A 27893-nucleotide genomic window follows, 5' to 3' on the forward strand; every position below is an offset into this window, starting at 1 on the left:
GGAACCAAAATGACTTTTTTCTCTGATTCCTTTTCATCTTAAAAATAGATAGACAGTAGATCTTTGGGGGAAGTGGAGCTTCAAGAATTTTCTTATATGTAGTAAACTAGCTTACTGTTTTTTGTTAAGATATTCCATTTGGAAAATCATCCTAGTTCACTTTGGTTTTAGGAAATAAGTTTACCAGAAGCAAATTCTCTGTAAATTCTAGGCACCATTATGTGAGATGACTTGTCATATGCTGATATGCTGAAAGGCATGTTGTCTTGGTACACTTTTCAGTGGAAGGGGAATGGTACAATAATTTCTAAATACAAAATAACATGAATAAGGTAACTTCATGCATGCAAACAGTTCTTCTAGCCATTATCTAGTTGTGAACCTCTTCTAGTTCAGATCGTCTTTTTCTCCCCCGAGTAGGAACACTAGACAATAGAGTATAAATGGATATTGTCAAGATAGGTCCCAGATAAATTATTTCAGATTTTCTTGTGTGTTTTTGGTTCCCTTTTTTGGAAACGTGGAAGACAACTTCTTTTTTACCTTATTTATACCTTATTCTTTTACTACTACTATATATTTTAAAATGGTTACTTTTGATTATTTGAGCACCAAGTAGAAAAGTTCACTCATCAAACAAATTATTGAGCTGAGTATGGTGCATGTTGAGCACTGTATTTTGAGGGAACTGTTACTGGATATTGAAGCATATATTGGTCACATATTGTCTTAATATTGATAACAATAGCTTGGATTTATGTGGCACCTCAATGTTTACAAAACTCTTTATAAATATTATCTCTTTTTGTCTTCACAACAGCCATGGGAAGTGGGTTCTGTTATTTTTATTTTAAATAAAAATTGAGACATTTACCTTGTTTTTCTTTCAAAATTGTTTGAAGAGATCTCTGAATTGATTTTATAAATATGTAAAGGAATTCTTGTCCCAAAGATCTTAGTGCAGCTTTAAGCTCTAATAGCTTTATCTATACCCTCTTCTAAAATTGCAGAACTCCAAGCTTTTTACTGTTCAATCACTTTCTTTTCTGTTACCCCACTCTCTTTTCTATAATTTTCTTAGCTTTTCTAATTTTTTTTCTTTTTAACATTTATGACTTTTTTCATTTCAGTAGTAAAGCTGTAACCAAAAGACAATGATTTTTTTCCTGTCTAAATTTTAAAACTTTAAATCTGAAACTTTCATATTTCCTTTCTGACATTTTGTAATTCCCTTCTTATTCAACTATCTTAATGTTGGTGATGGCATTTATGTATTGTGTGAGTATATGTATGCACATATAAACTCACCTATTTATGATGGTATCGTTAAGATATTATTAGTAATAATCACATAAAAGCTGAATTAAATCTCAGAGGAAGGAAAAAAGTCAATAAGAAACTTAGGTGAGATTATTTGATTCAGAAAAAACTTTTTTTGTTTAATGGCTTTCAGAGTGCATACATGGATATTATCTCATTGGATTCCCACTGAAATTCTGGGAGAAGTGAATTGTCTTTCCTTTATAGCTGAAAATACTAAGAGATAGAGAGGCTAACTGACTGTCCCTCAAGGTCACATGATTTGTAAGTGGCAGAGACTAAGGAGAACCCAGCTGTAGTTTTCTTTCTGTTGCATTGTACAGTAGCACATATTGACATGTCATTTGGTGAGTGAGCCTAATTCTGTCATTACTCACTTTTTTCCCCTCATGATTTCAACTAGTGTTTATCGATTAAACCCAAATCTCTTTTCTTTCTGACCTTCCTCCTTCTGTTCTCCTTCTGTTGAAGGTGAAGGAGGCCATCCCTGAATGGTCTGCTTTTTTGTTCTCTGTTATGTCTCAGTCGTCTTGTTGCTTGTTTTCCTCATGATGTTAAGTCTTCCCGTAGCGCTGTGTTGGGCCTTCCCTTAGCAAAGTGAACATATGTAGTCTCTGCTGTTGAGTTTAAAATCCAACTAAACTCAAACGTAAGAGACCGAGGCATTCAGAATAAAAGGTCAGTAAGATTTTGAAGAAAACATGGGAAGATCATTTTCAAATTGGGGAGAGCTTGAGGCTTGCTTTATGAGAATAGAAATTAACATCACAGTGGTTGTCATATCTCCATTGAGAACCAGTATCAAATACATGAATATATCGTACATAAATCAATAGACTTTTTATTACAATTGATTACCAGATACTTGTACTGAGGTGTTTGCATGTTTGTTTAACCAATAGACTAAAAGAAACTCTTTCGGAGAATGCATCAAGTAAACGAAATCATTCTTTTCCAGGTAAGACTAAGAATTTTATTGAAATTAAAAAAAAATAAACCACTAGTTCTGTGCTCCATTATTAACTGCTTTTAAAGAAAGAGACATATATAGGTTCCTTGATTCACTTATTTTTTTTTTTTGGTGGAAGCTATTATCCTCAACTAGCAATTGATGGAGCTTCCGGTAGTCAAAAATTGAAAAGTTGTATTATTGCGACATCAATGCTCACTCTTTTTTGTGATAATAAAGCAATTAATTTTCTTTGAACATGTAAAGAATTAGGTATCTTTAGTGATAAACATTACTTTTTTCTTAGTATATGTACTTCGATTTTTGTCTTTAATTTTTTTGGTAGATTATGTATCAAACCATTAAATTCAGTAGAAAAAATGGTAGTTTTATCTGTTTATAGTGATTTTGTTGTCTTTATGAAATTTTTTTTAGTATCCAGTGTCTTCCTGCAAAATTAAAAGAAACTCACACTTTGGAAAAATGATTGTCTTATTCTTATATGTATATAGTTTGATTAATAAGGATATAAGAAATCATTTAAATTTTGGATAAAATTTTCTCAAGAAGTCTAAGCTATAATTATGTTCCATATATATGTGCTTTCTCCCTTTGACTCTAGCTTCCAAGGAAACATTTGATATAATGGAACATCTGCAGAAGTAGAGACAGAATATGGGGTTGAATAGGCCTACATGTTTGGGGTTGTTTTTTTTTCCATTTTTTTCTACCATTAATTTTCCTACTTAGGTTTTAGACGAAGTTTCAGTACAACTTCCGCATCTTCTCAAAAAGAGATAAACAGAAGAAATGCTTTTGAAAAGTGAGTATCAAGTTATTTAGAAATATAGATAGTTGATATAAATATGACTTGGAATGTTATGAAAGAAGACTACTATTTTGTGTCTTATTCTTTGGTGCATTTCTTAACATTTAGGAATAAAGGTGTAATGCTTGTGGTAATAATGAAATAAGTACTTTGTGAGCATATTATCCTTTTGTAAATGCTTATAAAAACCTTTAGTGTTTTGACATCATATATACACACATATATATGTGTATTTATATAACATACATATCTGTGTATTTACATACATATACACATGTATACTGTGTGTATATATTTACATGTATGTGTCTATTTGTACACATATGCCTATCATTTTCTCTTTTTGAAGTCTATAAGTTCTATGAGAAGGGGTTGATGTTTTATGTTACCATTGAATTGGGTGTATTCCTCTCTCTCCTAATCAATCTATGTTAGTAATTAATTTGAAAAATTTGATTTAGTGTTTTCCCTGTTGAATGCAAATGATAAGTATATCAAAGGAATATAATACCACTTTGCCTAGATGAAACAACATTCTGTTATTTGGCAAAACCTAGATACTCTGGAATATTGTGCTTTATTTCTCTGAACAGAGAATTTCTCTCTTCTCTTATACTTATTTCAGTCCCTCCACCTTCCCTAGATCTACTTTGCTCCCAATAGCCCTTTTATCCATTTAGATTTGAACTTTTTTTAGAGGAAAGGTAAGTGCTTTATTCTGTAGGCACAAACTTACAGTTATACAATAGAGCTGTCATGTCTCATTCCACATACTATTGACTTCAAATATATTATTTGCAGAGAAAAATTCACAGTTTGAGAATAGAAACTAAGTGTATCTTTGATGTTTAATGGGTTCTTCTAGCCTAATTGATCTGTTACATAATGGATAGAGAGCCCCCTACCTTGGAGGAAGAAAGATGTGCTTGTATGCACATACCTGTGGATGCAGTACATGCGTGTATCTTGTGTACATGGGTGCATATGCACACATATACATGTTTGTGCATGTATGCATTTGAATGTCTTCGTGTGTGCATATGGAAAGGATTGTAAGTGCACATATGTGCATATGTGTTTGGGATGTTGTGATGTCATTAATATAGTGAATCCCTGCTGATGAAGTTTCCTCTGTCAGTGCACTTGGGGCACTTTGAGAGTACCCAGAGGGTACTCAGAAGGGATGTGACAGTAGGAGTTAGGGATCTTCCTGACTTTTAAACTGGTTTTCTGTCCCAATCCTACTAAACAGCCTTAGGATGCATGTATCTGTGCGTGTGAATATAGGTGTGCATGTGCCTAACTGTGCATGCACATTTGTGTGCTTGAGTGTAGGTGTGCATTGATGTTGCTGCACAGGCATACACAGGATTGGCTGAGACATGTAATTTCATGAATAGAGCACCCCCTGCAATGAGGAAGCTTTTTCTCCCAATACAAGCCTACATTTTCTCTGCGCCTGTTGTCCGTGCCTGGGCCATTGGGAGGCTATGTCACTTATCTAGTAGTTGTGTGTCAGACGTAGGGCTTGAACCCAGACCTTCCTAACTCTGAGGTGGGCTCTCTATCCACTATAGCACACTGCCTTAGGATGCATGATATGTGTGTGTGTCACAGTGACATCTCCTGTCACATTTTGATAAGTTAAAGACTGCCAGTACATTTTTACCCTGCTTAGGTGGAAGTAACCAAACAGTCAGCAAGTATTTAGTCCATGGTCAGTAAGCATTTATTAAGTGCCTGCTCTGTGACAGGCATCCTACTAAGCTCCCAGGGTACAAAGAAAGGTCCTGATTCTCAATGAGCTCACAGTTAATGCAAATAACTACAAGCAAGATATAGCCAGGATAAGTTAGAGATAATTAATAGAGGGAAGGCACTAGAATTAAGGGTGGTGGTGGTTGGGAAAGGCTTCTTGTAGAAGGTGAGATTCTATCATGGGAGGGCCTCAGAGAAAGCTAGGAGACAGAGATGAAGAGAGAAAATTGTGGGCATGGGGGGTGGGCAGGTGCTGGGGGAGGGAGTAAAGGTATAAGAACCCTGGAAAGGGAGGGAGGAGGGAGACAGGTTGTGAAGGGCCTAGAATGCCGATTAAGTACTTATTATGTGTTAGGCATTGCACTAAGTACCAGGGATACAAAGAGAGGCAAAAACACAGCCTTTTCCCTCAAGAAGCTTATATTGTAATGAGGGAGACAGGTAAACAGTTAGGCAGATGCACATACACCTATTTGTATATGTTTATACACCAAGTAGATGTGTAAGGAAAGCATCAGAGAGTGAGAGGTATTTGCAGCTGCAGGCACCAGAAAGGCCTCAGGAGGAGTTTGGTTTGAGCTAAGCCTTAGAGGAATTCCCCAGGAACCTCTGAGGGGGAGGGGAAGGAGCAGAGCTCAGCCAGGGCAGAGGCACTGGGAAGGGAGGGAGAGGGATGTGAGGAAGGACTTGCCAGGGGGCCAGGGGTTGCTGGCATGGAGAGGGCCTGCAGAGGAAGAGAGACTAGGAGTGCTGCAAAGTCAGGAAGGGGTGAGCTTAGATACAGCTTGAAATATCAAGCTAAGAGGTTTCTGTTCATGTTTGAGGCAACAGGGCCCTCACTGAGCAGGAGGCCCACATCTTAGAAAGATGGAGGAAGGTGTCTTGGAGGAGAGAGCAGAGACCTGAGGCGTGGCGATGAAAGGTACATTATTGCACCATCATCCAGGGAAAGGTGATATATGAGAGCCTGAGCCAGGGAGGAGGGTAGCATCTGTGTGAGTGTGGAGAAAAGCCTGTATGCAGGAGATGTGGTGAAGCTAGAAGTGACAAGAACGTTCTAAAAAGGGAGCAAAAAGCCATCTTAATTTGCTACCACCAGAATATTTCCCCACTATTACTCCTGACTCCTGCAGTAATCATGAATATTTCTGCAAATGATAGTTAGCAGGTAGTCTCTGCAAAATGATAGTTTGATGATATTTTTCGGTGACAGTACTAGCATTGTCATCAAGCGTTGTAAGTGACATCCTGAATCTAGAACTAGACCGGGTAAGCCAGAAGAGAGTACATTTTCTGCAATTAAAAACATGCTGATGCATTTTCATAAGTTATGAATTTCCATACTAATGTTTAATTATTTAAAAAAATTATTGGACCTAAAAATTAAGTTTGCCACTGAAAATCAGTGTAAAAATTGTATGGATATTGTGGCTGAGTACTTAAATATGTACATTTATTTTTTATCCTGGGTAGATCAAAAAGTGCTTTACTTCGTCGAAGCTGGAGCAGTACTCCAACTGGCGGGGGTGTGGAAGGAGCTGTGAAACTACACCAAGGCTCTCAGGTTCTCCTCACCAGCTCTAATGAAATGGCCATTATTAGGTATGTGGGCCCCACTGATTTTGCCCCAGGCACCTGGCTTGGACTTGAACTCAAAGGTGCCAGGGGAAAGAATGATGGCTCAGTGGGGAACAAACGTTATTTCACTTGTAAGCCAAACCATGGAGTTTTGGTTCGGCCAAGCAGAGTGACCTATCGGGGGATTAATGGGTCAAAGCTTGTGGATGATGACTGCTGAACTTTTGAGACCTTTATATATGTAGAGACTGTCACACTAGAGGCTCCAACACGTGGTGAGTGCATGGGGAATGGCTGACTTAGCTCTTAATCAGCATTTTGATAACACAACTATCTTCATAATATCATTAAGGCAATTTACAGATTAACTTTTAAACAAAAAAAGTACGAAATTTTAAAGAATCATGAATCTCTTAAGATCATTTAAAGAGAACTTATTTTTTAAAGCTTGTAGACCTGAGTGTGGTCCTGGGGTGCCAGAACATTGTGCCATTAGGAGACCAACTAACGTGTTCTGTTGCTTGTTCTGTCTTCCTCTGTTGTATGTGATTGGATTATTGTTGAAAGTATTGGGCAGTATATTACTTTGAGAGTTCCTTTAGCTGTCCACAGTGTTTTGGGAAATTGTTATCCCTTTCTGCTCTTTCACCAGTAAAGGGTAAGAAATGGCTATAGGTGACTGATCATTCATGAAAACACCCATTCCCTCTCTGATCCTCCAAAGAAATTCGGCTCTGAAGGTGTGCAGTCGAGCATTTTAGGACTGGAAATGACCTCATGATTTATCTAGGCCACTCCTCTTAGGTTATGGATGAGGAAACTGAGGTGCAGAAACATGAAACGATTTCCCCAAGGGCTCCCAGCTGGGAGCAAAGTGGGGAGCACAGAACAGGCCTCCTGACAGCCAGTGTCTTGTGCCATCTGCACTAGACGTACTGCAGGGATCCTCGGCATTCTTCTGAGTCACTTATCAAGGATTGCTGACAGTCAGCTCCTGTTTTAAATACCACCTTATTGTTGCATAAAAGACTGCATTTGGAAGACGCACTTTTAAAACTTAATGCACTTTCATTTCTGTGGCAAACTTCTCCTTGCTGTATCTTGAAGCCCTTTGCCAGTTTTTCCTGCTGGCTTTGAAAAAAGAAACCAAGGAGCAGATTGAAACATCCTAGGCCTACATATAGAGAACAGTGTGGTTTACCATGCAGTTTTCCTCACCCATAAATAGAAATAAATATTGCACAGATAGCTGAGGTCTATGTGTTACACGTTCATTCAAGTGTTTCTTTATTTCTTTATATTTCTCTTTGTGGTATTGCTCCTAAGGCAACCATGACATTTGCCTTAGTTGGTTTTGGATTTTCCCAACTGTTGCAAAGCACAAGTATTTGAGCTTTGGCTAAATGCTACATAAATTCAGCGGGGGAGCCTGTTTTCATTCTGTGGCTTATGCCCATCTTTGTGTTTAAGCTTTGTAATAGAATAACATTGTAAGGAATTTGTGTTATATCTGTGTCTTGATGTTTGTGTCCCATAAATGTAGAAGATTTATATTTTATTGTAGATATTTAGATTTGAAGAGACTACAGAAAGAGTAAAATAGTTCACTTTATAAGATTTAAAATTATCCTTAACAATGGAATTGCCTTTGCACTTAGAAATAACATGTTCAGATATTTTGCAATATACTATTTTTAAACTGAATTCTGCTGCTCTGCTGCTCTTTTGGAAAAAGTGTGGTATTTCAAATACTGCTAGACCTATTTTCCTGAAATACATTTGCAAAACAAGGCTGTAAAATGCTGCCTTTTAATCAAGGAATATTTTTACTGACTAAAGAAAATGAATGTACTGTGATTTTGAATGTAAACTTATTTTATTATACCGTTTCCTAAAAACTCTTGTTTATTTATACCTTGAGATGTATGTGGATACACTGAACTTTTACGAAGTCCAAAATGTTTCCTGTTGTACATCAGAGCCCTATAAATTAAAATCTGTTATATTGATGTTGACAGTGATTTGCTTTTAGGGAAACCATAAACCACTTTTTTTCTTCTCTTGCAACCTTTTTTTTCTTTCATGCATATATTATGTGAAGAGAACATCTATTCAATCCATACAGATTTATACATTCATGCATAAATACATGAAAACAGATTTTTTTCATCTTTAGCTTATTAAATGTCAGTCTGCTCATACTGAATTGTAGCTTCTTGAACATAAATAAAATGGGAAACCCTTGTGTTTTGGAATAGTGTCTTATGATGGACTCTTTCTATTATTCTTTTCTTCTCCCATAACCCAGCGTATTAGCGTATACAATCACTTCTTAAAAAAGAACATTTTATAAAGAATTTGGGGTTGTTGTCTTTACTAACTAGACTGTTCTTGTGTGTTTGACTCTTCTCATAAACACTTTTCAAAAATGAGCATGCTTTCTTTAATACAGCAAGGTTGGTTAAACAAACCACCCACTGTAGAACGTGTTTTAATAGACAGAGTGTTATTTCACAAACACTAGCTAGAAACACAGAAGCTTGTCTTTTTATAAACATGCAAAGAAAGCAGTTTCAGTTATTAGTGTTACAAATATACATGGAAAAACTCATACGCATGGTCCTATCAGACCGATAACTACATTTGTGTATTTTATTATTCACATTTTCATGATCTACCAAGATGGTAAGCTTCCTGATACATTTATCCCATTACCTTGTACTGTATATTGTCATCAGTGTTATTAAGTGCCTGGCTCATAGTAGGCTCTTCATCAATAGGTGATGAATGAATGGATATTTTACAAGTAATTCCTTTACTAAAATTATTCTTTGATGCATCATTGTGGCAAGGATGACCATGGGTTCTCAAATGCTTTTTCATTACCATGTGATCTAGCTCTGCTCACTAGCTCTGCAGGGCCTGCAGAAAGTGGAAGGACTTTGACTATGGACCCAGTATCCATTTGTTGTCCTATAAGCAAGAAATAGCCTAGCCAAGTTGGGAAGGTTCATCACCAGGTTAACCAGAAAGTGATGTTCTTTTGGGGCCACAGCAGCCCTTCAAGAACATCTGTGAAATCTCTGAGAGCTTCTGTTGTGTTGATAGGGGCAGTAATTTTCTTAAGTGCTCAAATCATAGATCCTTAAAGTATGAAATTTTGGGAAAGGCTACACAAATTCCAAACTAAAGCTCTAGATAAAGGTGCCAGCCCATTAGATGTAAACATAACCAGTGTGATAGGGACAATAAAAAATTTACTTAAAATTATACTGGCAAGCAATATTTGCAGATCATTTTAAACTTGTATAAAGTAAGATGATCATTCATAATTCCAGAGGAAAAAGAGGAGAAATATGTTATTAAAATAAGTGACAGTACTGCCTCCTCAGACTAAAGGTGTAGACATCTTAATACTTCAGAAATCTACTTATTTTTATTTATTTTGACATTAGTTACGTCCAAATATCTCTCCCTTCTCTTACTCAATAAGCCTTAACTTGTCACAGGAGAAGAAAAACATTTGAGTAAATTCAACAGACACATTGATTGTATCTGGCAGGATCTGTGACATTCTGCCTCCATAGTCATTTTCGTTTTTTTTTTAAAGTTTTGAATTTGACAGACAAAATAAAATGAGCATTTTCCTATACATTGTGAAATAGAAGAGGGGTGTACGTGGAACTGCAAATTTATGTAGAGCTTGATTTTCTTTTTAAGTATACAATAAATGTAACATATAACTTTCAAAGCTGTCCTGCTTGTCTGTGATTTCTTCTGGCCTTCCTTCTGCTCTTTTCTCTTTTGGGGATTTAGGTGAAGGGAGGGCACTATTTTTGATTCTTTGCTACAACAAAAAATTTTGGTATAAATTCTTTTCATACCTTTCATACCTTTCTTTTTGTCATAACCCTCTCTTTGAGATATGTTCCTAGGAATTGAACTGCTGAGATAAAAGGATATGCATTATTTTAGTCACTTTTCTTTTGCATAATTCCTAGTTGTTTTCCAGAATAGTTGGACTCCATCATAGATCCACCAACACTATATTAGCTTCCCTGTTTTTCTGTAGCCCCTCAAATACTGTGTCTATCTTTTGTTCTCTTTGCCAGTTTGTTGAATGTGAGGAAAAATCTGAGTTGCTTTATTTGCATTTTTCTTATTAGTGATCTAAAACAGTCTTTCATTGTTTAACTGTTCATTTCCTTTAAGTACATACATTGGGGAATGACTCTTGTTCTTATGTTTAATTCCCTCTATAGTTGGGATATCAGACCTTTATCAGAAATATTTGGTGCAGATTATGATATCCCTTTTTAATCTAGTTGCATTGTTTTTATATGTCTGAAACCTTTTTGTGTTACCAAAATAGTCTCTTTTATCCTTTGTAATCTCTCTTTCTCTTTTGGTTAAGAGTTCTCCCCAGCTCATAGTTGTGAAAGGTTTTTCCTTCTGTTGTCCTTGATGTTTTTTTTCCTGTAACTTTTTTTTTTAAAGCTCGTGTATCTTTTGGGAACTTAATATATGGCATAAAATGCTTGTCTAAACCTATGATAATGATTTTTTTGGGTCAGATTTACATTTTCTGAGTAGTGATTAGTGATTATCAAATGAGGAGTGTTTTAAGTTCATTCTTGTGTTTATTGAACACTGAGCTAATGCGTTTGGTTATTTCTGACCCTTTTTCTAGTTGGTACACTGATATACTTTTCTGTTTTTTTTTTTAACTAATACCAAATAGTTTTGATAATTACAAGTTTAATAATACAGTTTGAGGTCTGGAAGTGCTCTTCTCCCTCCATTCCCACTCTTATTACTATTCTTGAGATTCTATACCTTCTGTATCCTCCATAACAATGAATTTTGTTATTTTCTTTAGCTCTGTAAAGTAACCTTTTGGTAGTGTGATTTGTATAGCCCTAAATCTATAACTTAAGTTAGGAAGTATAATTTTCATCATGTTGGTATGGTTCAGCCATGAGCAATGAATATTCTTTCAATTGTTTTTCTTTTCTGTAAAGAGTGTTTTGTCATTATATTCATTTAAATCTTGAATGTGTCTTAGTTAGATTGACTTACAGATATTTTATACATTCCCCAAACAATTTTTAAAAGCCAAATGATGTAATCAGTCAAGATGAATAGTAATTAGAAAGTCTTTTATTAGAAACTGAAGAAGCAATATTCAACTCTTTAAAACTTTTCAGTCTGTTACTAAATTTCAGTACATATTTGTTTGGTGGAATTGAACTCCAAATAGATGTCTTTTGCTCCTGGTATGCTGTGTCAAAATGCCTTAGGGTTTTCTAAAAACTATGTTTTGGACAAAGTTTAATTTTGGGGAGAGAGATTTTTAGCCAAAGATTTTTAATCTTAGGCCATATATCAGATATATCTAAAAGGCAATCCTGCCCTCAAAGTACTTTATTGCCCCAGTTATGTTGTTTAATATTCCCACATTTATCATTAGATCAAGGTACTGAAGGCCTTTGCAAAAATATAAATTTGTAATACTTAGTGAATCAATTCCAGAATAGTTTTGATCAATTAGCAGGGCCTTGTGAGAATCAGACATAGGACTTTTTGTTTTGATAGGTGGAAAGGAATCAGGACATTTGAATTATGAGATGTTGCCTTTATGTAGGAGGCTACATAAAGGTGCTCTCTGGAAAGGGTGGAAATAGGGATGGGATAACTTCAAGTTGTGTCTATGATAGAGATGCTGAAAGGCCAAGTTAAACTTGGCTTCTTTTACAGCCTTATTTAAGAGCAACTGCTGTCCTGTTGGTAGGAGAGAATTTAGAAATGATGATAATGTGGATGTCATTTTCAGGCAAAAAACCAACTCTTGATTTCTAGTTGACTGATTCATTCTTCTGGTGTACTATTTGTAGCTCTGCACTACTTTGTTGAACTATGTAAGCTTTGTACCTCCTAGGTCTTCTGTAGCTCTAGTTTGAAAGAAGCCCGCTAAAATAGTCATTCAGCACAGTAAACTTACCACTAGGGTACCCAAGGTCCTGAGAAACAGCACCCCCAACTGCCCCTGGGACTGTATCCCATCGTTTTGGTGATGCTGTTACATGAGTGTGTTATAGGGTTACAGAACTGAGAGGTAGAAGGGATCCAGAAGATCATTTAGTTTAAGCCTTCAATTTGATAAATGAGGAAACTGAGGCCCATCCAAGAAAACAAAGAGGGTTTAAGTGACCAGCCTGAGGGTACAATTGACAACCAAGTGATGGTCACATTGGAATTGTCTTGTGTTCTAATGTTATCCAAATCATATGTGTATGTTTGAAAATCCGGATTTGAATCATTCTTATTTGGGAAACAGATCCGACTGTAATTTAAACTATTGACATTTGTACTGTGCTTTTGAAGTTTGCAAAAAAGTACTTTATATACCCTATGTCATTTGAGCCTCACAAGCCTGGTGAAGTACGATTTTATACATGAGGAAACTGAGGCTCAGATGAGGTCATGGTTTGCCCATGGCTTAAGTATCACAGGCAGCATTTGCACCCGTATCGCCCTGCCTGTCAAGTTACAACATTCTATTATTCCCTGAAGCTTCTTATTGACTCATAGACACTATAACATAGACCACACAGATTGCAAGCCAGTAATGAGACTTTATTTTTCATTTTTCTTCATGCCTTTTGTTTCACTACACTTGATTACAATACAAATACAATAATCAATACAAAACTCATATTACCATATATATTATTAGTATTATTTGTCTCATAATAGTATCCCTGAAATACATAGGCCCGTATTTATAGACAGTGTCACATAAGCTGCTGTATATACAACAGACAACCCCAGAAAACTTCTCTGAAGGGTGGGTCTGAATAAATTAAGCAGGACAAGTTAGGATTTTATTAAAAGCAGAGCAGCAAGATACCTTTGCATAAGCAAAAGGAAGTTTTCTACTGATAATTTTGCTAAAGCTTTTGTGGAGGCCATTTGAGGGGGAGGAATTTAGGGTTGTAGGGACCAAATAAAGCAATCTCATCATGTAAAGCAGAGATAAGTTCATTACCTGCTTCTTACAGCCTCTCCTTTGGTGGGGAAAGGCACAAGGAGGAGAAAAAAAAAAGCTTTCTGTCCCCCTCTTGAGAATGTGTCCTAACAGAGTATCTTCGTGGTGACAACATAGCTAGTGTTTGTCTTTGTGCTTGTATATAATTCTGTGTAACTGCACATTTTGGACAGAAGAGCTGAGGGTGATTTCTCACTAGAGGGGATAATGAGAATCATATTTCCAGGTTGTTAAAGACAGACTGTTGGCTAAAAATGTCACCTGCTACCTATGATAACTGGTGCCATTTAAGAACCAGAATGGATTGTGCACACTGCTTGTAAATCTATTTGAAGCCTACCTAGTTCTTCCATCAGAAATCAGCCTAGCCTTGAAGGATGTTGTTTGAATTCATGCACTTTATACACCATTCAAGTCTCTTGTGTGTGTGTGTGTGTGTGTGTGTGTGTGTGTGTGTGTGTACATACATATGTGAATATACACCATCCTACCTGGATTCAAACTCTTAGCAGCTAAGAATCCTTGCTGTTCACTAGCATGTACTTCAGAAATTCTTTTAGCATTCTCCATGGATTGAAGTAGTATTTTGTGAATTGGTGAAATAAAACCATTCTCGCTGACCCTTGTCTGGTATTGTGTTATAGCTGAGTGATCTATAAAGCACTGGAGGGTAATTAAACATCCAGTGGCTGTGTTCTGCTGCTCATACATCTGTCTTATTGAGACCATGTTCTCTGAACTTTATCTTGAATCCTCCATGGTTTTACCTAAAAGTAGACTAAGCCATTTGAAAATTGAACTGATAATTTTGCTTTTCTTTCCAGTAAATGATATGTGGTGTCAGCCAATCATGAAAAAAGAGCCAAGATGAAGAGATAGAGAAGACTGTAGACTCATCTCTTATTCTGACTCTGATATGATTCTAGAAGCTCAATTGAAAGTTACCCAGTAGGTGATGTTAGTGATGACAGCCAGTTTCTACACCGTTGTTCTTAATAAAGGAAAGCTGTTATTAGTGAATACCTGTGGACAGAAAGACTTTTAAAAAAAAGATTTAAAGTGAGTTTTTAATACCCATGATAGCTTGGAAGACTGGTTAACCCTTCATCTAGACAACAGGCCCAGCCTCAGAGTGATATGGCAACCTTTTTCCTTAAACTGCCAGGTAAAAATGTATCTTGATGGTGATCCTGTTACATTGCAAAAGACAGAATTGGAACTATGATAATTGTTTCAAAAGATTTCTTCCTGCTTCTTTGTCTCAGATAGAAATACAAGCTTTCGAGTTAATGCCTTGAGATACTGAAGGCCTGGCTTCAATACTGGTGTGCTGTATGACCACCGGAAAAGCCCCAAACTTTCTTAAGGTCCCTTGTCAAATAGTGCTAGTGCTTAAGTTTTCAGGGACATGAGAATGAGCTAAGTCCTGAGTTAATGCCAGTTCTTCTAAGAAAAGTGTTGTTTCTTAAAATTTAAAGGAAGAGTTGAGCTTAAGTGATTTAAAAAAAAATTCTATATATTTTATTAGATATACTAAGATGCAGGAAATTTACCTATCTGGCAGCTATTACACTTTTTGGAAGGGGCTGCATGAGATTCCAGCTCTTAGCAAAGTTCCCAAGATCCCAATTAAACATAATTGTCATCCAGATGACTTCTAAGGATTCTCATCCAGTAGACTGTGACTTCTGATGAGGTCACCAATTCTTATCACTGCCACTTTTAGTGCTTTTCCAGTGGTCACAGAGCACAGCCACTATGATGATGGAGGATACTGTATCCCAGAGGTTCCTTCTGGTCCTCGGCATCTGCTTTAACTTGGCACTTACTGTCCATCTCTGGTCTTTAGGAATAAAATACATAAGGTCATAGATTTATAGATGGAAGGGACCTCAGAGATCAATTTAGTTCAGTCCTTTCATTTTACACATGAAGAAACTGACATACAAGGAAGTCAGTTGACCTGCTCAGGATTATCTAGGTGAGTGTCAGAGGGTTGATTTGAGCCAAGGTCTCTTACTCCAGTGTTCTCTCCATCATACCTTGTTGCTTCCTATATCAGCAAGTACAACAGATATTTTTAAATAGATTTTTAAAGGGGAATATGAATTCAAAAAGGTTTCAATTTGACTTCAAAGAGAGTTACTGTTGTGGCAGTGTCCCAATTTTTAATACCCTCCAGTGGGAGAGAAAGAATAATGATCCCTCAACGGCTGGACTGCTATTTTCTCATTAAATGGACTTGTTTCTCCTTTTCCCCTTATCAGCCTTGTTTGATCCATGAGATCTATAAAGTTCATGTAGTTTTACTCTCTCTTTTCATATAAGTACTGCTGTCTATCCATGGGTCAGTCCATATAAATACATAGTTTGCATTTGTGTAGCTCTCTTTCCATTTGTTCACATTTTTTTTTTCCTGGCCTATCTTGCTTGCTAGATTCTATTTCCCTTGAGGGCAGGGGTCATGTCTTAAAATTCTTTGGTGTGTCTCTTCATCTCTCTTACAAAGTGCAGACAGTAAGTGCTCAATGCATGTTTCTGACTTTGATTAATTAGGAAGTTCCTAAAATTTGTCTGTTATAAACTAACTGGTCTATCCTGTGTCCTTTAACTGTTTAATATTATGCTTTACCCTTTATTTTGAATCAACGCTAAGGTCATGGAAAAACCTGACCATAGTTCCCACATTGTCTCAATGCAAAGTGTCTCTGTGGATAGAATAACTCAGATGTACGTGAATTCTTGATTACAAGGAATCTAAGACTTTTAGAAGGGAAGGGACTTTGAAGGTCACCTACTCTGAACTTTTTGTTTTATATATGAGAAGACAATCTCTGAGAGGTGAATTACTTTGCCTTTGGTTACACAGCTAGCAAATGACGAGAGCCACAACTAGAATTCTGGTCTTCTGGTTCCTAGTTTAGTGTTCTGTTCTATCCATGCTACCTTTCCTATAATTTGGCAAGGGGAATCCTGTTCAGAATATCACATTTCCTGAAATTCTGCCAAAAGACAGATTTAGGTTAGAAAGTGATGACTTGGGAAATCCAAATGCCCCAATTCATGCCTCAGTCAGAACTACTTTAACTAAGGTTGACTTGCAACTAACAACTTGTTGAGCTCATTCTGTTGACATTTTAATGGGGAGAGGGAAAGATAGATAAGGGAACCACTGGAAAAGGAAGGCTGTCAGCTAACGGGACAGCATAAGAAAACTAAGCACCTGGAAAAGGTATTCATTCGTGTGTGTGTGCGCGCGCGCGTGCGCGCATGTGCATGTGTGTGCATGCATGCATGCACAGGGTATGGGGGCAGTGGTAAAGAGATGAAGAAAAGTAGATGGGAAAGAGAGCCAATGACAGACTTTGTTTTGCAATCTTGCATGGAAGAGCATAGATACTGTCAGTTTTAGGTTGGCACAGTCCTTTTAGACTGAGAGAACTTTTTTGCTTTTTAGTTCTCTGACTGGTCTATACTTTTTCCTCACTGAGTATTTGTAAGATGGCTGACTCTTCTTACCAAGCTTTTAAAATGTTTTCTAAAGCCCATGAATAAAGTTAAAAATTAATCTTTGTTTTTGAGAATCTTAAAAACTAAACATACCCATGCAGCACATAGTGTGAAAATGGGCTCTTAAGAGAAACTTTGCTGTTTGCTTTCAATAATTATCTTTCCTTTTAGGGCAGCAGGTTGAGGTTTCTGGGAACTCTTAATTTTTGTTTTGTGTGCTCCCACAAAAGAACACATCATTTGCTACTAAGAAATGAAGCCAATCAACTTTTAATTTCTTTGGAGTCCTTTTTGGAAAGTCACTAGTAAAGACAGGTTGACCGGACACAGTGTACAATGTTCTGTTGGCATGTCAGCAGTATCTCTTGTATTCAGAATGGTGACATTGCCATTCCTGGGGATGTGAGACACCATGAAAGGCACCCATTCACTTAGATTTGCACATTGGGGTCTCCTTTAAGGATGGCTGTGGAAGTTACTTTTTGAGGTTAATAGAGGTTACAGTTAAGTATAAGCCACCTAGGATTCACAGAATATGTTAAAGCAAAGCTTAAAAGGAAAAATGTTTTTTGACTGAAAGACTTCCTTTCTCTTTTGGTGATTTTGGGGCCTTAGATTCTAGAGACCATGGGTTTATATAAAAATAGAACTTTAGAGCACTAAACAACACTAGCAGTCATCCCATCCATTCCCCTCATTTTCTAGGTGAGAAAACCAAGGCCCAGAAGAGTGAATCAACTAGCTCAGTCTCTTAGCCTGTTATTGGCAGAAGTAAGATTAGATTTAAGGTCTCCTGCCTCTTGCCCAAGTGCCATTTGTATTACCCTAATGGTAGGTATGAGACTAAAGCAACTTTTGGAAATGTGGATTCCATCTCTTTTTTAGGTGGAAAAGAATCTGGTACTAGTGTTAGGATCTGTGCACAGGGGGGGCATGTGTTCAAGAATACGTTTTTGATAGATGAGGTAAAACATTGCATGAACTACTGATTAGATGGGTTGGGTTATGGGTGGACAGAAGAACATATCAGAACTATCCCTAGGCTTGACAGGGAAAAAACCCCAAAACATTTTGACTTGGAAATTCTCCACATACATTACAACTTTTTTGGATACATTTTTAAAGGGTTTTTAAGTAGGGATGGGTCGAAATCAATAAAACTAAGCAGAGACTAATGGGTAAAGTCAGTACTCTGGGGAATACCCAAAGGTCACATGAAGCTTCCTGAAATCATCTGTCCTGGGTGCTGAACTTGCTCCAATGAGTCGCTGCAGTAGTTTAGCAAATCAGGTTTCTTCTGAACCTCAGTGGATCAATAGACTTTTAAGACTTGAAAGGGACCCAGTTCTGATCTAAGTCCTCAAGTGCATCAGCCTGAAATGCATTATTGTACCTGCTTAGTTAACTACTCTTGGATGCTCTCAAATGGAAGCCTTTTTCAACACTCACTGTTGGGCTGGCCATAGCCTCCATCCCAGACTGTCTTTAACATGGTTGTAAGAGCCGTCAGGGTGATTTGTGGATTGTTCACCTGAGTGTCTAGCATGGATTTACTAAAACAGACTTTGTTGTTGATTTTTCATCTCTATGATAAAATTTTAGTGGTTTTCTCCCTCAGTTGTAAGTAGGTAGTAGGTAGTGGGGAAAGAGGGAGGGTGTCCAGACTGCCACAGTCAAAGAAGTGTTGCTCTAGGACAAGGCAGCTGGGAAGCCTGGATCAGGGAGATATTTTGCAGGTGATTAATCCCAGATCAGGAGAAATGAGCAGTTTTCCAGCTGGTTAGCATTAACCTGCAAGCACCATCACAGCACCCCTTAGTCAAACATCCATTAAGACATCATTGACTACCAGGGAAAGGAACTGGTAATGGTAATGAGAAAGGTGGGAGAAGAAAAATATAGAAGTGAAGGGAGGACTAGGGCAATGCCTTGAAAAATTGTAAGGAGAATGTCATTTCATAAATTAGAGGTTGATGAGTTTGCAGAACTTTCAGATGTCACTTTATACCAATATCATGTCTTATCTGTGGAAGCAAAGTTGAGGAAACCATGGTACACTGATATGATCAATTCCTCAAGTATTTCCTGATGTCTTAGACCTTATAACACCAAAGAAAAATGCAAAACCACTTTTCCTTGTGCTTGAAATATATCCAAAAAATATGCTGTGCATATTTCAGAAGTGTTCTACTCACATGTTTCACATGATCAGGTGATAAAGAAGGAAAGAATGAAAACAACAACAAAAAATTAGGCCAGCCTTGGGAAGAAAATATTTTCTCTAATGTTTCTTCTTTTGGATTTCCGGCTGCTCCTGCAAGCCAGGGTATGACTGTGAATTGAGGCATTTCTCTTTAGTAGGCTGTGTGGCTGAAACCATTGCTAGGATTTGGTATATCACTTTTGACATGTCTGGCCCCAAATGGCCATGTTTCTATGCTTTGGAAATGCATCACTGTGGCTGCAGTTTTGCCCATCATTTTTGGTCTTCATTCAACTATTGTAAGACTTTTTGTAACTTATATTTATATCGTAAGTAGACAGTCTGGGTTTTAAAGTCCAATGGGAAACATCAAGAGTTTTCATCTTTTAGGAAGATATTTTTAAGGCGAGAGGTACAGTAAAGGGACACTTAAATCTCTAGCCCTCTTACTATTGTCTTTTCACACTCAAAGTCTTTTGAACGTCTGTATTCTATTTAGGTGAAAGTGTATAGCTTGCAACTCTGTCTTCGTTGGGCCTATCCCCATCGCTTTACTGTCCACAGCTGAAGATGTTGCAGCCAAGTTTTACTTGTCTTGTTTTTCTTTTCCAAATGAAGGATGGTCTTCATTGTACTAAATTACAACAGATAAATAATTTGCTCCCCCCTCCCCCCACGTTCAAATGTTTTATGTCCACATCGACAAGGTAAGTAAATGACACCTGTGACGCCAAACTATGGAACACGCAGGCAGTGGGTTGTGTGACTTGATGCCGAAGCAAAGCACACACTACTGATGAGAAGCGTGAGAGGATCACATCGACCATGCATGCACGGGAGCTTATGCAACCGACTTGGGGCCTTGCATTTAATGCTTTTTTTTTTTTTTTAAATGACATGTTATTCTTTTGAAAGAGTAGGAGAAACCCATGCTCACATCCTTTCTGGTGCATTTTAAGAATTCAGTCTCTGTGTGTGTGTGTGGCACTTTAGAGCAGGTTGGCACAAAATGAAAGGCAATGTTTTGGTCTCTGCTTGGTGGTGGAGCTGCTGTGTGGAACTCTCTCCTCCATGGTCTCTGGAATCCCAAGGGGGAGAAGAGAGTACAGAACAGGCTCAAGGACCAGGCTGGGTCACGCTACTCGGATTTCTAAGAACAGAGTCCCCGTAACTGCCAGCTGCTGGGGTGGCCTCCAATGGTAAGCCTTGCTGCTGATAGCCGTAGTGGACGTTCCCACAAGGGAAGTGGCGGAGCCTAAACAGAGGCACTTCCGTCATGGTGGCAGACAGGGAAGATGGTTCCAAGAGCAGGGAGGACCCTGGCAGCCTGCCAGGGACAACACTAGGTGGCCCTGTGATGGAGTGTCCTTCTGGCCCCGATTTATCCCTCTCAGGCTGCTCCTTCTCTGTCAGGGGACTGTTTTTGGTTGCAGATTTCTCTGTAAACCAGGAGCCATATGTGGGGTTCCAAAGACTAGTTGGTTTGTTTCTTGATCCACGCCCTTTGTGCAGCTCTGTGGGTGGATTAGATTGAGAATATGCCATGTTGACGTGTCCTCCTTCTACAGGTATCCCTCTGGTGATACGGACTGGGGGCTCCAGAGCCATTGCTTTCTTCAAGGGCTTACCAGAGGAAGTGGTGGGCAGTGGAGGGGGAACAGATGGTGGACATACATCCTCTTTTTTCTCTTGCTGTGGAGAGACTAAGAGAGGAGGTATTCTGTCAGGGTCTTCTGGCCTCATGGGCACCTTCTTTTCCTCTTCAGTTACTGGACCATATTCTACTGGCAAAGCAGTATTAACCACATCTGGATCCTAGGGGTAAGAGAAAAGTATTTGTAAAACATTCTCACCATGGATTGCTGTAGTGTACCCTCTGAGACTATCTAAGTGACAAATAACTTCCTACTTCTTTTTCCTTCTTCCAATACTCTCTCCCTTTCCTGTTTGAGTCACATATAGACCTTAAAAGACTTTAAACTTCAGTATTTGTCACAGTATCTCCACCTTCATGTGTAAGATTTCATAAATAATATGTATACACATACAGATACATGCATCTCAAAATGACATTCTATAAACAGCCCCATGTAGCTTGTCTTTAGATAAATATTAGTTGTTACAATAGTAGCTCTATTAACTCATTACTCTTGGGAATCTAGTAAGAAAACCTGAGAACTGTTTGGTCAGAAAGTAAGTGCGTAGTATCCCATCTTTTGGGATATTTAGAGGGGCATTGTTCTTGTCAATTGTCTGATTCTGGGGTGAGACTGGGAAGAGGTGAGACACTTATTATCACGCATGTGTGTGCGTGCATGCGCACACACACTCCCTAGGTTTTTTAGTTCTTTCTTAGATCTTAAGTCTAAGCTTTTAAGTAATTCATATGGAATTCCTATTAAGTTGTTTTTTAAAAAGTAGATATGCACACATTTAACGTGAAAAGTCAGTCAGCCTAGAGGAGCATCTCATTTAACAGTTGGGGGAGGTGGTGGTGGCAATGGGAAACACTGCAACCTGGAGACATGAGGAACCTGCAGTTCCCACAGGAATTCACTACTTCATCTAGCGAGCTAAGGGAGGTGTGGCTGATCCTTACAGAAGATATGCTATATTTGTTTTCCTAATGGAAGTTAAAGTGAAATAATATGAGGTCAAATGCAGCTCCTCTCTCCCTTCTAGACTAGAAGAAAAGGCAAGTGTGTTTAAGAAGCAGCCCCTTTATATACCAATTTATTAGAGAGACTGAATATTCTTAGAAAAGATGAAAGAAGTATCTTGGGGATGAAAGCAGAAAGAAAACGTTTCTAAGGAGGTGGAAGGAAATCAATTACAGAGGGAGCCAAATGAGGAAAAGAAAGTAACAACCAAGAGAACAAACGCATTTTGTGCGGTTGGACCTATTTGAGAGCTACAAGTCTTTTCTCATGGAATATGCTTCTATTTAGACATTCTAGAAATAACATTCCGGGTGCCATACTTCTGCTGAAAAGAATCCAGTTAACTCTGCCAAGTGTAATAGGTATGTTGTGATGACTGGTGAGGGAACCTTCCTGAGAAGGAGTATAATGATGGCTGACATTTAGAGGACGTCACAGTGCTGAGACAGCAAGTCATAGGAGATGTGGAGAAGGGAGAGTTAGTTTGCCATCTTTTTTGGCAAAATTATTCAGGATAACAGCAGCTTATTCATATAGTGCTCTATAGTTTACATAGGTATGATAGTCTGCCAAGGCTCAAGGTCATCTGGTTTTTGATATTTAATAGATCAATATATTCTTAGTAATAATAATGATAGGAGAAATATTACACATCTTTAGAGCTATTGGAATTATAACTGCCAATTATTAGCTATACAAACTTAACCTCTCTGCACCTTGGTTTCCTTATCTGTAAAATGTGGGGGTTGGACTGGATGATTTCTAAGGTCCCTTCGAGATTTAAAATTCTATGGCATGTGATATCTCAAATTATCAAGGGACATTCAATGCAACTCAATAGCATTTATTAAATCTCCACTAAGATAAATACTAGTGTTGCAAAAGTGAAAAAACAACAGCCCTTGCCCTTGAGGAACTCAGCAATTTGGTAGGAAGCTTCAATTGAGAAAATCAAAATATGTCAACAGCTAGTTTTCAAAGGAAAAAAATCCAAGCTGTCAGTAGTCATGTTGAAAAATGTTCCAAATCACTATTAATTAGAGGAATGTAAATTAAGGCATCTCTGAGGTCCCACTGTAGAGGTATCGCACTGGCAAAACTGACAAAGTGAAAATGACAAATGGTGGAGGGGCTGTGGAAGAACAGGTACATGGCACTATTGATAGAGCTATGAATTTGTTCAACCATTTTGGAAAGCAATTTGGAACTATACCTCAAAGTCATTAAACTATGCATGTTCTTTTCATAGAGGCAAAGAACTAGAAAGGTGGGACACTTAATTAGGTGGGGAATGTGAACAAATTATGGTAATAATAGCATTTACATAGCATTTTACAGGTATCTCATTTTATCCTCATAACAACCTGGGAGGTAGGTGTAATTATTACCATTTTACAGATGGAACTCAGGCAAACAGAAGTTAAGTGACTTGCCCAGGGTCACACAGGTATTAAATGTCTGAGGCTGGGCTTGAACCCACCCAGGTCTTCCTGACTCCAGATCTAGGACACTATTTATTGCAGCACCTCTTAGCTGCCGGAATGAATGGAATACTGTATAAGAAATAATGAAGGGGACAGTTTCAGTGAAACCTGTGTTTGAATTAATACTAACTGAAGTAAACAGAACCAGGAGAATAATTTATCTACTAACACTATAAGAAGAAACAACTCTGAAAGGCAAGAACTCTGATCAATGAATTACTCAGACATGATAGAGCATGCTGCCCACTGCCTGACAATAGAGAGAAGTCATAGACACAGAATGAAGACTGTATTTTTTGGATAGGGACAATGAGGAGAATTTTTTTATCTTGACTGTGCATATTTGGCACATGGGTTTTTTCCCATTGTTGGGGGGATTGAGAGAGAAAACAGATTTTTGTTAATTGAAAAAAAAAACCAGCTAAAATCCATCTAGTAAGGAGATGAGAAATGTACTGAAGAAAAAATATTTTTCCACTAAGTTTGGAAAAAGAATAAGATAGGGCCCACTTCTTGGGGGCAGCTGGAGTGATAATAGAAGAAAACAGAAAAGAAGCAGAACTTTTTACTTTCTATGTCATCTCAAGGCTGGTAAGAGTAAGGTCTTCCACCCTAGGGAAGGAGTGGGAGCCCAAAGTAGGTGGGGGAAATGGTAAGAGGGCATCACACTGTTTCCAGTGAGATTGTCTTCATATTTTCCTATGAACTGGAACTAGAAGGGATTTTAACTCATCCTCTTACATTTGAGGAAATTAATGGCCAGAGAGATTGTGACTTGTTCAGGGGCTCACACGTAGTAGTGCATAGCCAGAATCTTCCCAAGGAACTTACAGATGTGATCTTAGAATAATAAATATATGGAATTTCTAAAAAATCATGGAGAATAGGAGAGGGATAAGGAGATGATACAGATAAACCTAATGCTTTTTTTTTTTTAAGAGGAAAGGGACTTATCTCGTAAATCACAGGCTCGTAGACTTGATGTCCATCCTGGGAAAAATTCTGGAATTAATTATGAAACCTCAGTTATGGGCATTTAGAAACAAATAATGATCACTGGGACCAACATGAACCCATTAAGAACTCACTTCATTTTCTGTTATGTTTACTAGGTCAGTAGATCAGAGGAATACTTGACAATTGTATAGCTTGATGTCAGCAACATAAGGAATAGTGTCCTGTGTCATACTTACGGATAAGATATGGACTAAGTACGGATAAGAAATATGGACTAAGTAACAAAGCTATTAGATAAGTTAGCTAAGTAGGAGAATCATACCCAAAGCAACTGATTAATTTTAGAATTAAGCCATAGCGTTGACTAGTGAAGTACTACCAGTCTGTCTGGTTTTGGTCCTGCTCTGTGTAAGATTTCTGTCAATAACTGATCAAAACACAGAAAACAGGCTTTTGATTTAAAGCTGAAGTGGACAGGACTGGGAGGAATGCCTAATATACCACAGATGACTAAACCAAGATTTAAAATTGCCTTGAACAGGGCTGGAATACTGGCCCAAGACCAACAACCATGAAACTTCACAGGGATGATGGAAACTCCTGCATTTAGGTTAAAAAAGATAAAATGCCTATCTGCAGGCTAGAGGAGGCCTGGTTTGATGGCAGTTCATATAGCAAAGATTCTAGCAAAGGGTGAGCCTTAAAGAAGCTAACAATATTAGGCTAAATTAACTGAATATTGCTGGGGTAGACGAGCACATGGGGACTGGACCTATGATTGCATTCACATAGGAACCTTCCTCTACCAACACATGCTGGTACTACCTGTACAACTTAAGAGTCTTAACGAGTTGCCCAGAACACTTAAGAGTGACTTGCCAGAGTTATGAAACCAGAAATTTTCCTGGCTTTGAAGCTGGTTCCCTCAAAAATCACTTGCTAGACAGGCAAGGATATTGCTATACTAACAAAGATGGTCCAAGTAAATGGGAAGTTACTGTGCTAGGCAGACCAATTCTGGAACGTTTTGCTCAGTTTTGCTCACTCTTTAAAAAGGACATTATCAAAGTAGAGAATGTCCAGTGGATGCTGATCACAATGATGAAAGGTCTAGAAACTCCTAAAAGGAATTGTCAAAGGAAGGAGGGATGTTTAGCCTACAAGAGGCCTGAGGGATGAGATATAACCTGCACATTAATCATCTCTTTCTTGCTAGATCTTATGCATATTCCCTGAAGGCAGGGATTATTTTTTGTACTTCTATTTGTCATGGAGTCTAGCACAGTACTCTATAAACCTATTAATATTGGGGACACTCAGACATGCCCCTAGAATGATTGAGTAGAGTCTTAGGGAATCATTTAGCACATCTGTAGCCTCAACTGTAAGTGGAGTAGCACATCACACATTCAGCCTTTTGCCAAACTTTTGCCCCTTCCTGCACCCCCAGGACTGACAGGGAGACACTTGACACATCATAAATGACTTCCCTCTTTCCCCTTCTTCAGGTTGTCTTTCTTTGACTGCAAACTGACAGCCCATAGAAATGTCTTTGTGAGGAAAGACTCCCAGGGCTACTCAGTGGTGTAGGTGGGCCATTGTCTATGTACTGAAGGCTTGTGTCAGTTCCCTTCTCCTTATGAACCAGCTCTATCCAAAGATGACAGGGTCAAGGCTAGTATTATATATATGGATGATAGCCACCAACCTTCTAAAATGACCCAGTTTACGTGCCATCCCCAGATACTGGAATGGTGGCACAACTATTCTGCAGTTTACCTGCTCTCCATCATCCCTCTGGAATCCCCTAGTTACGATGCTAACCAACTGTTGTTACCGGTGCAGAAAAAGACAGATGCTGTTATTTGTTTTACAATGGGGTGATGCTTTCTCTAACCCACAATTTCCTTTGTATACTCTGCTTTATAGAGCATTAACATTAATTTCTGGTAATTGTAAACCAGTTGAAATCATCTTATTCCTTAACAGATACAACCTAAAAATTTAAATTTACTAATTCTTGATTTTGTTCTCAAAGTCTTATTCACATAAAATAAATAAATGTCAGTCAAGGGAAAAGAATAGTTGGTACCTGGGTACAGTATTCAATCCTCTCTAAGATGGTGGCAAAGTTGGGCCGGTCCTCAGGCAGATGCTGCCAGCACTGAGTCATGATCCGGTACCTAAAAGGAAAATGAGAAAATTCATTAAGAAAAGTGTTTTATCTTTGTGTAACCTAGACAAGGACCATGATGTTGGAGGGCTACATTGAACTGGGAGGCAACTTAGGTAACATGCAGCTGTCACATGCTGCCCTCTGGTGTTGGGTCAGGGAATAGCGACCACATCCCCAGACTAGTTTCCATACAGAAATCCTGTGGCCCCACTCCTGGCAGGGGACTCTTATCTGAGGTAGGAGACTCCACCTTGTCTTTGGACATTGTCTTTGCCTATTGAAAAGATGTGGAAGCACATCCTAAATTAGCTCACTGAGGCATGGTCATAGAAATGAGAACAGAAAGGAATTTGAGTCTAAACTCCTCTTTTACAGCTTCTGTAAATGAGTGCTGTCACCCAGGTCTCTTAACTCCTTGGACTCTTTCCACTGAGAATATCATGCAGAAGGAACCAAACATTTGATTTCAGATACCAACATTCAAGTCATACGTGATGCCTTAGGAGAAACCTAACCATTGTAGGCTTGGTGAGCCGATAGCTTCATCACTCCTCGTTCTTGTTTTTCTTATGTATTTCTAGCCTTTAGTATAGTACTTGGCACATAGTCATTTAATATATGTTTTTCTCCCCCCTTCATTCATTTATTCTAGTAAAGACTGTATTATTTCAGCCACTCTGATCCTAGGTACATTAAAAGAGGTCAGCACTTTGACCCTTTGTGGAAAATTAAGACTAGAATGTTTTTTAAACATTCCATTTTAAATACAGAATTGTTTTAAAATTCTGTTTAAAATTCAAATAGCTTTTTAAAGAAAAATTATACTTAGTAGATGGTATCATACACAGGCCCAGGGCAATTTTTGGGTGGATCCATCCGTCCTCCACTGGTGACAAACTCCAGGACCTCCTGATTGCTTTTGCTTGGGTATGGCATGTATCCAAGGGAGAATATTTCCCACAGAAGCACACCGAAGGACCTGACCAGAAATCAGAGGATGCAGAGTTAACCTTTGAACAAGTGGAGTCTGCCTTTGGCATGTATTATGTATATTCATTAATATGTTAATTATTTAAAGACTCATGATTTCATCAGCATGAGTTACCCCCCCCCCACCCCCCCCACCCCCCCCCACCCCCCCGCTACCCCAAGACAGGTCACAGCCCTTCCACACCATAGCTGATGGTTTTTGAATGTTGCTGTGGCCAAAAAATTAATTACCTCATGGCCAGCCTTCTGGTGATGTCTGAGTGTAGCCAATTTGGTCTTGGTGGCCTTGCAGACCACCAGTTTTCTGAGCCTATACTTGGAGCCTATCCAGAATGGGAGGAACAGCCAGCATTTGATGGCCTCTGAGAACCGAGGGGACACAATGGACCATCAGAAGAGAAGGATGCAATCGGAGCATTTGTAACTGTTAC

At 38.2% G+C, this 27893-nt stretch overlaps 2 protein-coding genes across 14 annotated transcripts in view; one reads left to right on the forward strand and one right to left on the reverse strand.

The window, feature by feature from the left end:
• CLIP4 (CAP-Gly domain containing linker protein family member 4) overlaps positions 1-27893 on the forward strand; it is a 170196-nt gene that overhangs the window by 102039 nt on the left and 40264 nt on the right. For 7 of the 13 annotated variants that reach the window (XM_072634089.1, XM_072634087.1, XM_072634088.1 and 4 more), the window contains 3 exons: positions 2223-2278; positions 3020-3092; positions 6330-8689. In XM_072634089.1, the coding sequence (XP_072490190.1) occupies positions 2223-2278; positions 3020-3092; positions 6330-6654 (454 nt within the window). In that variant the 3' untranslated portion in view covers positions 6655-8689. Of the gene's footprint in view, positions 1-2222; positions 2279-3019; positions 3093-6329; positions 8690-20961; positions 21017-27893 lie in introns of those variants that run through there. The other 6 variants (XM_072634093.1, XM_072634094.1, XM_072634098.1 and 3 more) reach the window with 2 other exon arrangements.
• Positions 12991-27893, reverse strand: part of ALK (ALK receptor tyrosine kinase) — a 54973-nt gene continuing 40070 nt past the window's right edge. The window contains exons 8-10 of the mRNA XM_072634100.1: positions 27317-27451; positions 26389-26479; positions 12991-21010 (exon numbers count right to left, since the gene is read on the reverse strand). Coding sequence (XP_072490201.1) covers positions 20312-21010; positions 26389-26479; positions 27317-27451 — 925 coding nt within the window. The 3' untranslated portion in view covers positions 12991-20311. The remainder of the gene's footprint in view (positions 21011-26388; positions 26480-27316; positions 27452-27893) is intronic.

The sequence above is a fragment of the Notamacropus eugenii genome, chromosome 1 (genome assembly GCF_028372415.1).
Source record: "Notamacropus eugenii isolate mMacEug1 chromosome 1, mMacEug1.pri_v2, whole genome shotgun sequence".
NCBI lineage: Eukaryota > Metazoa > Chordata > Mammalia > Diprotodontia > Macropodidae > Notamacropus > Notamacropus eugenii.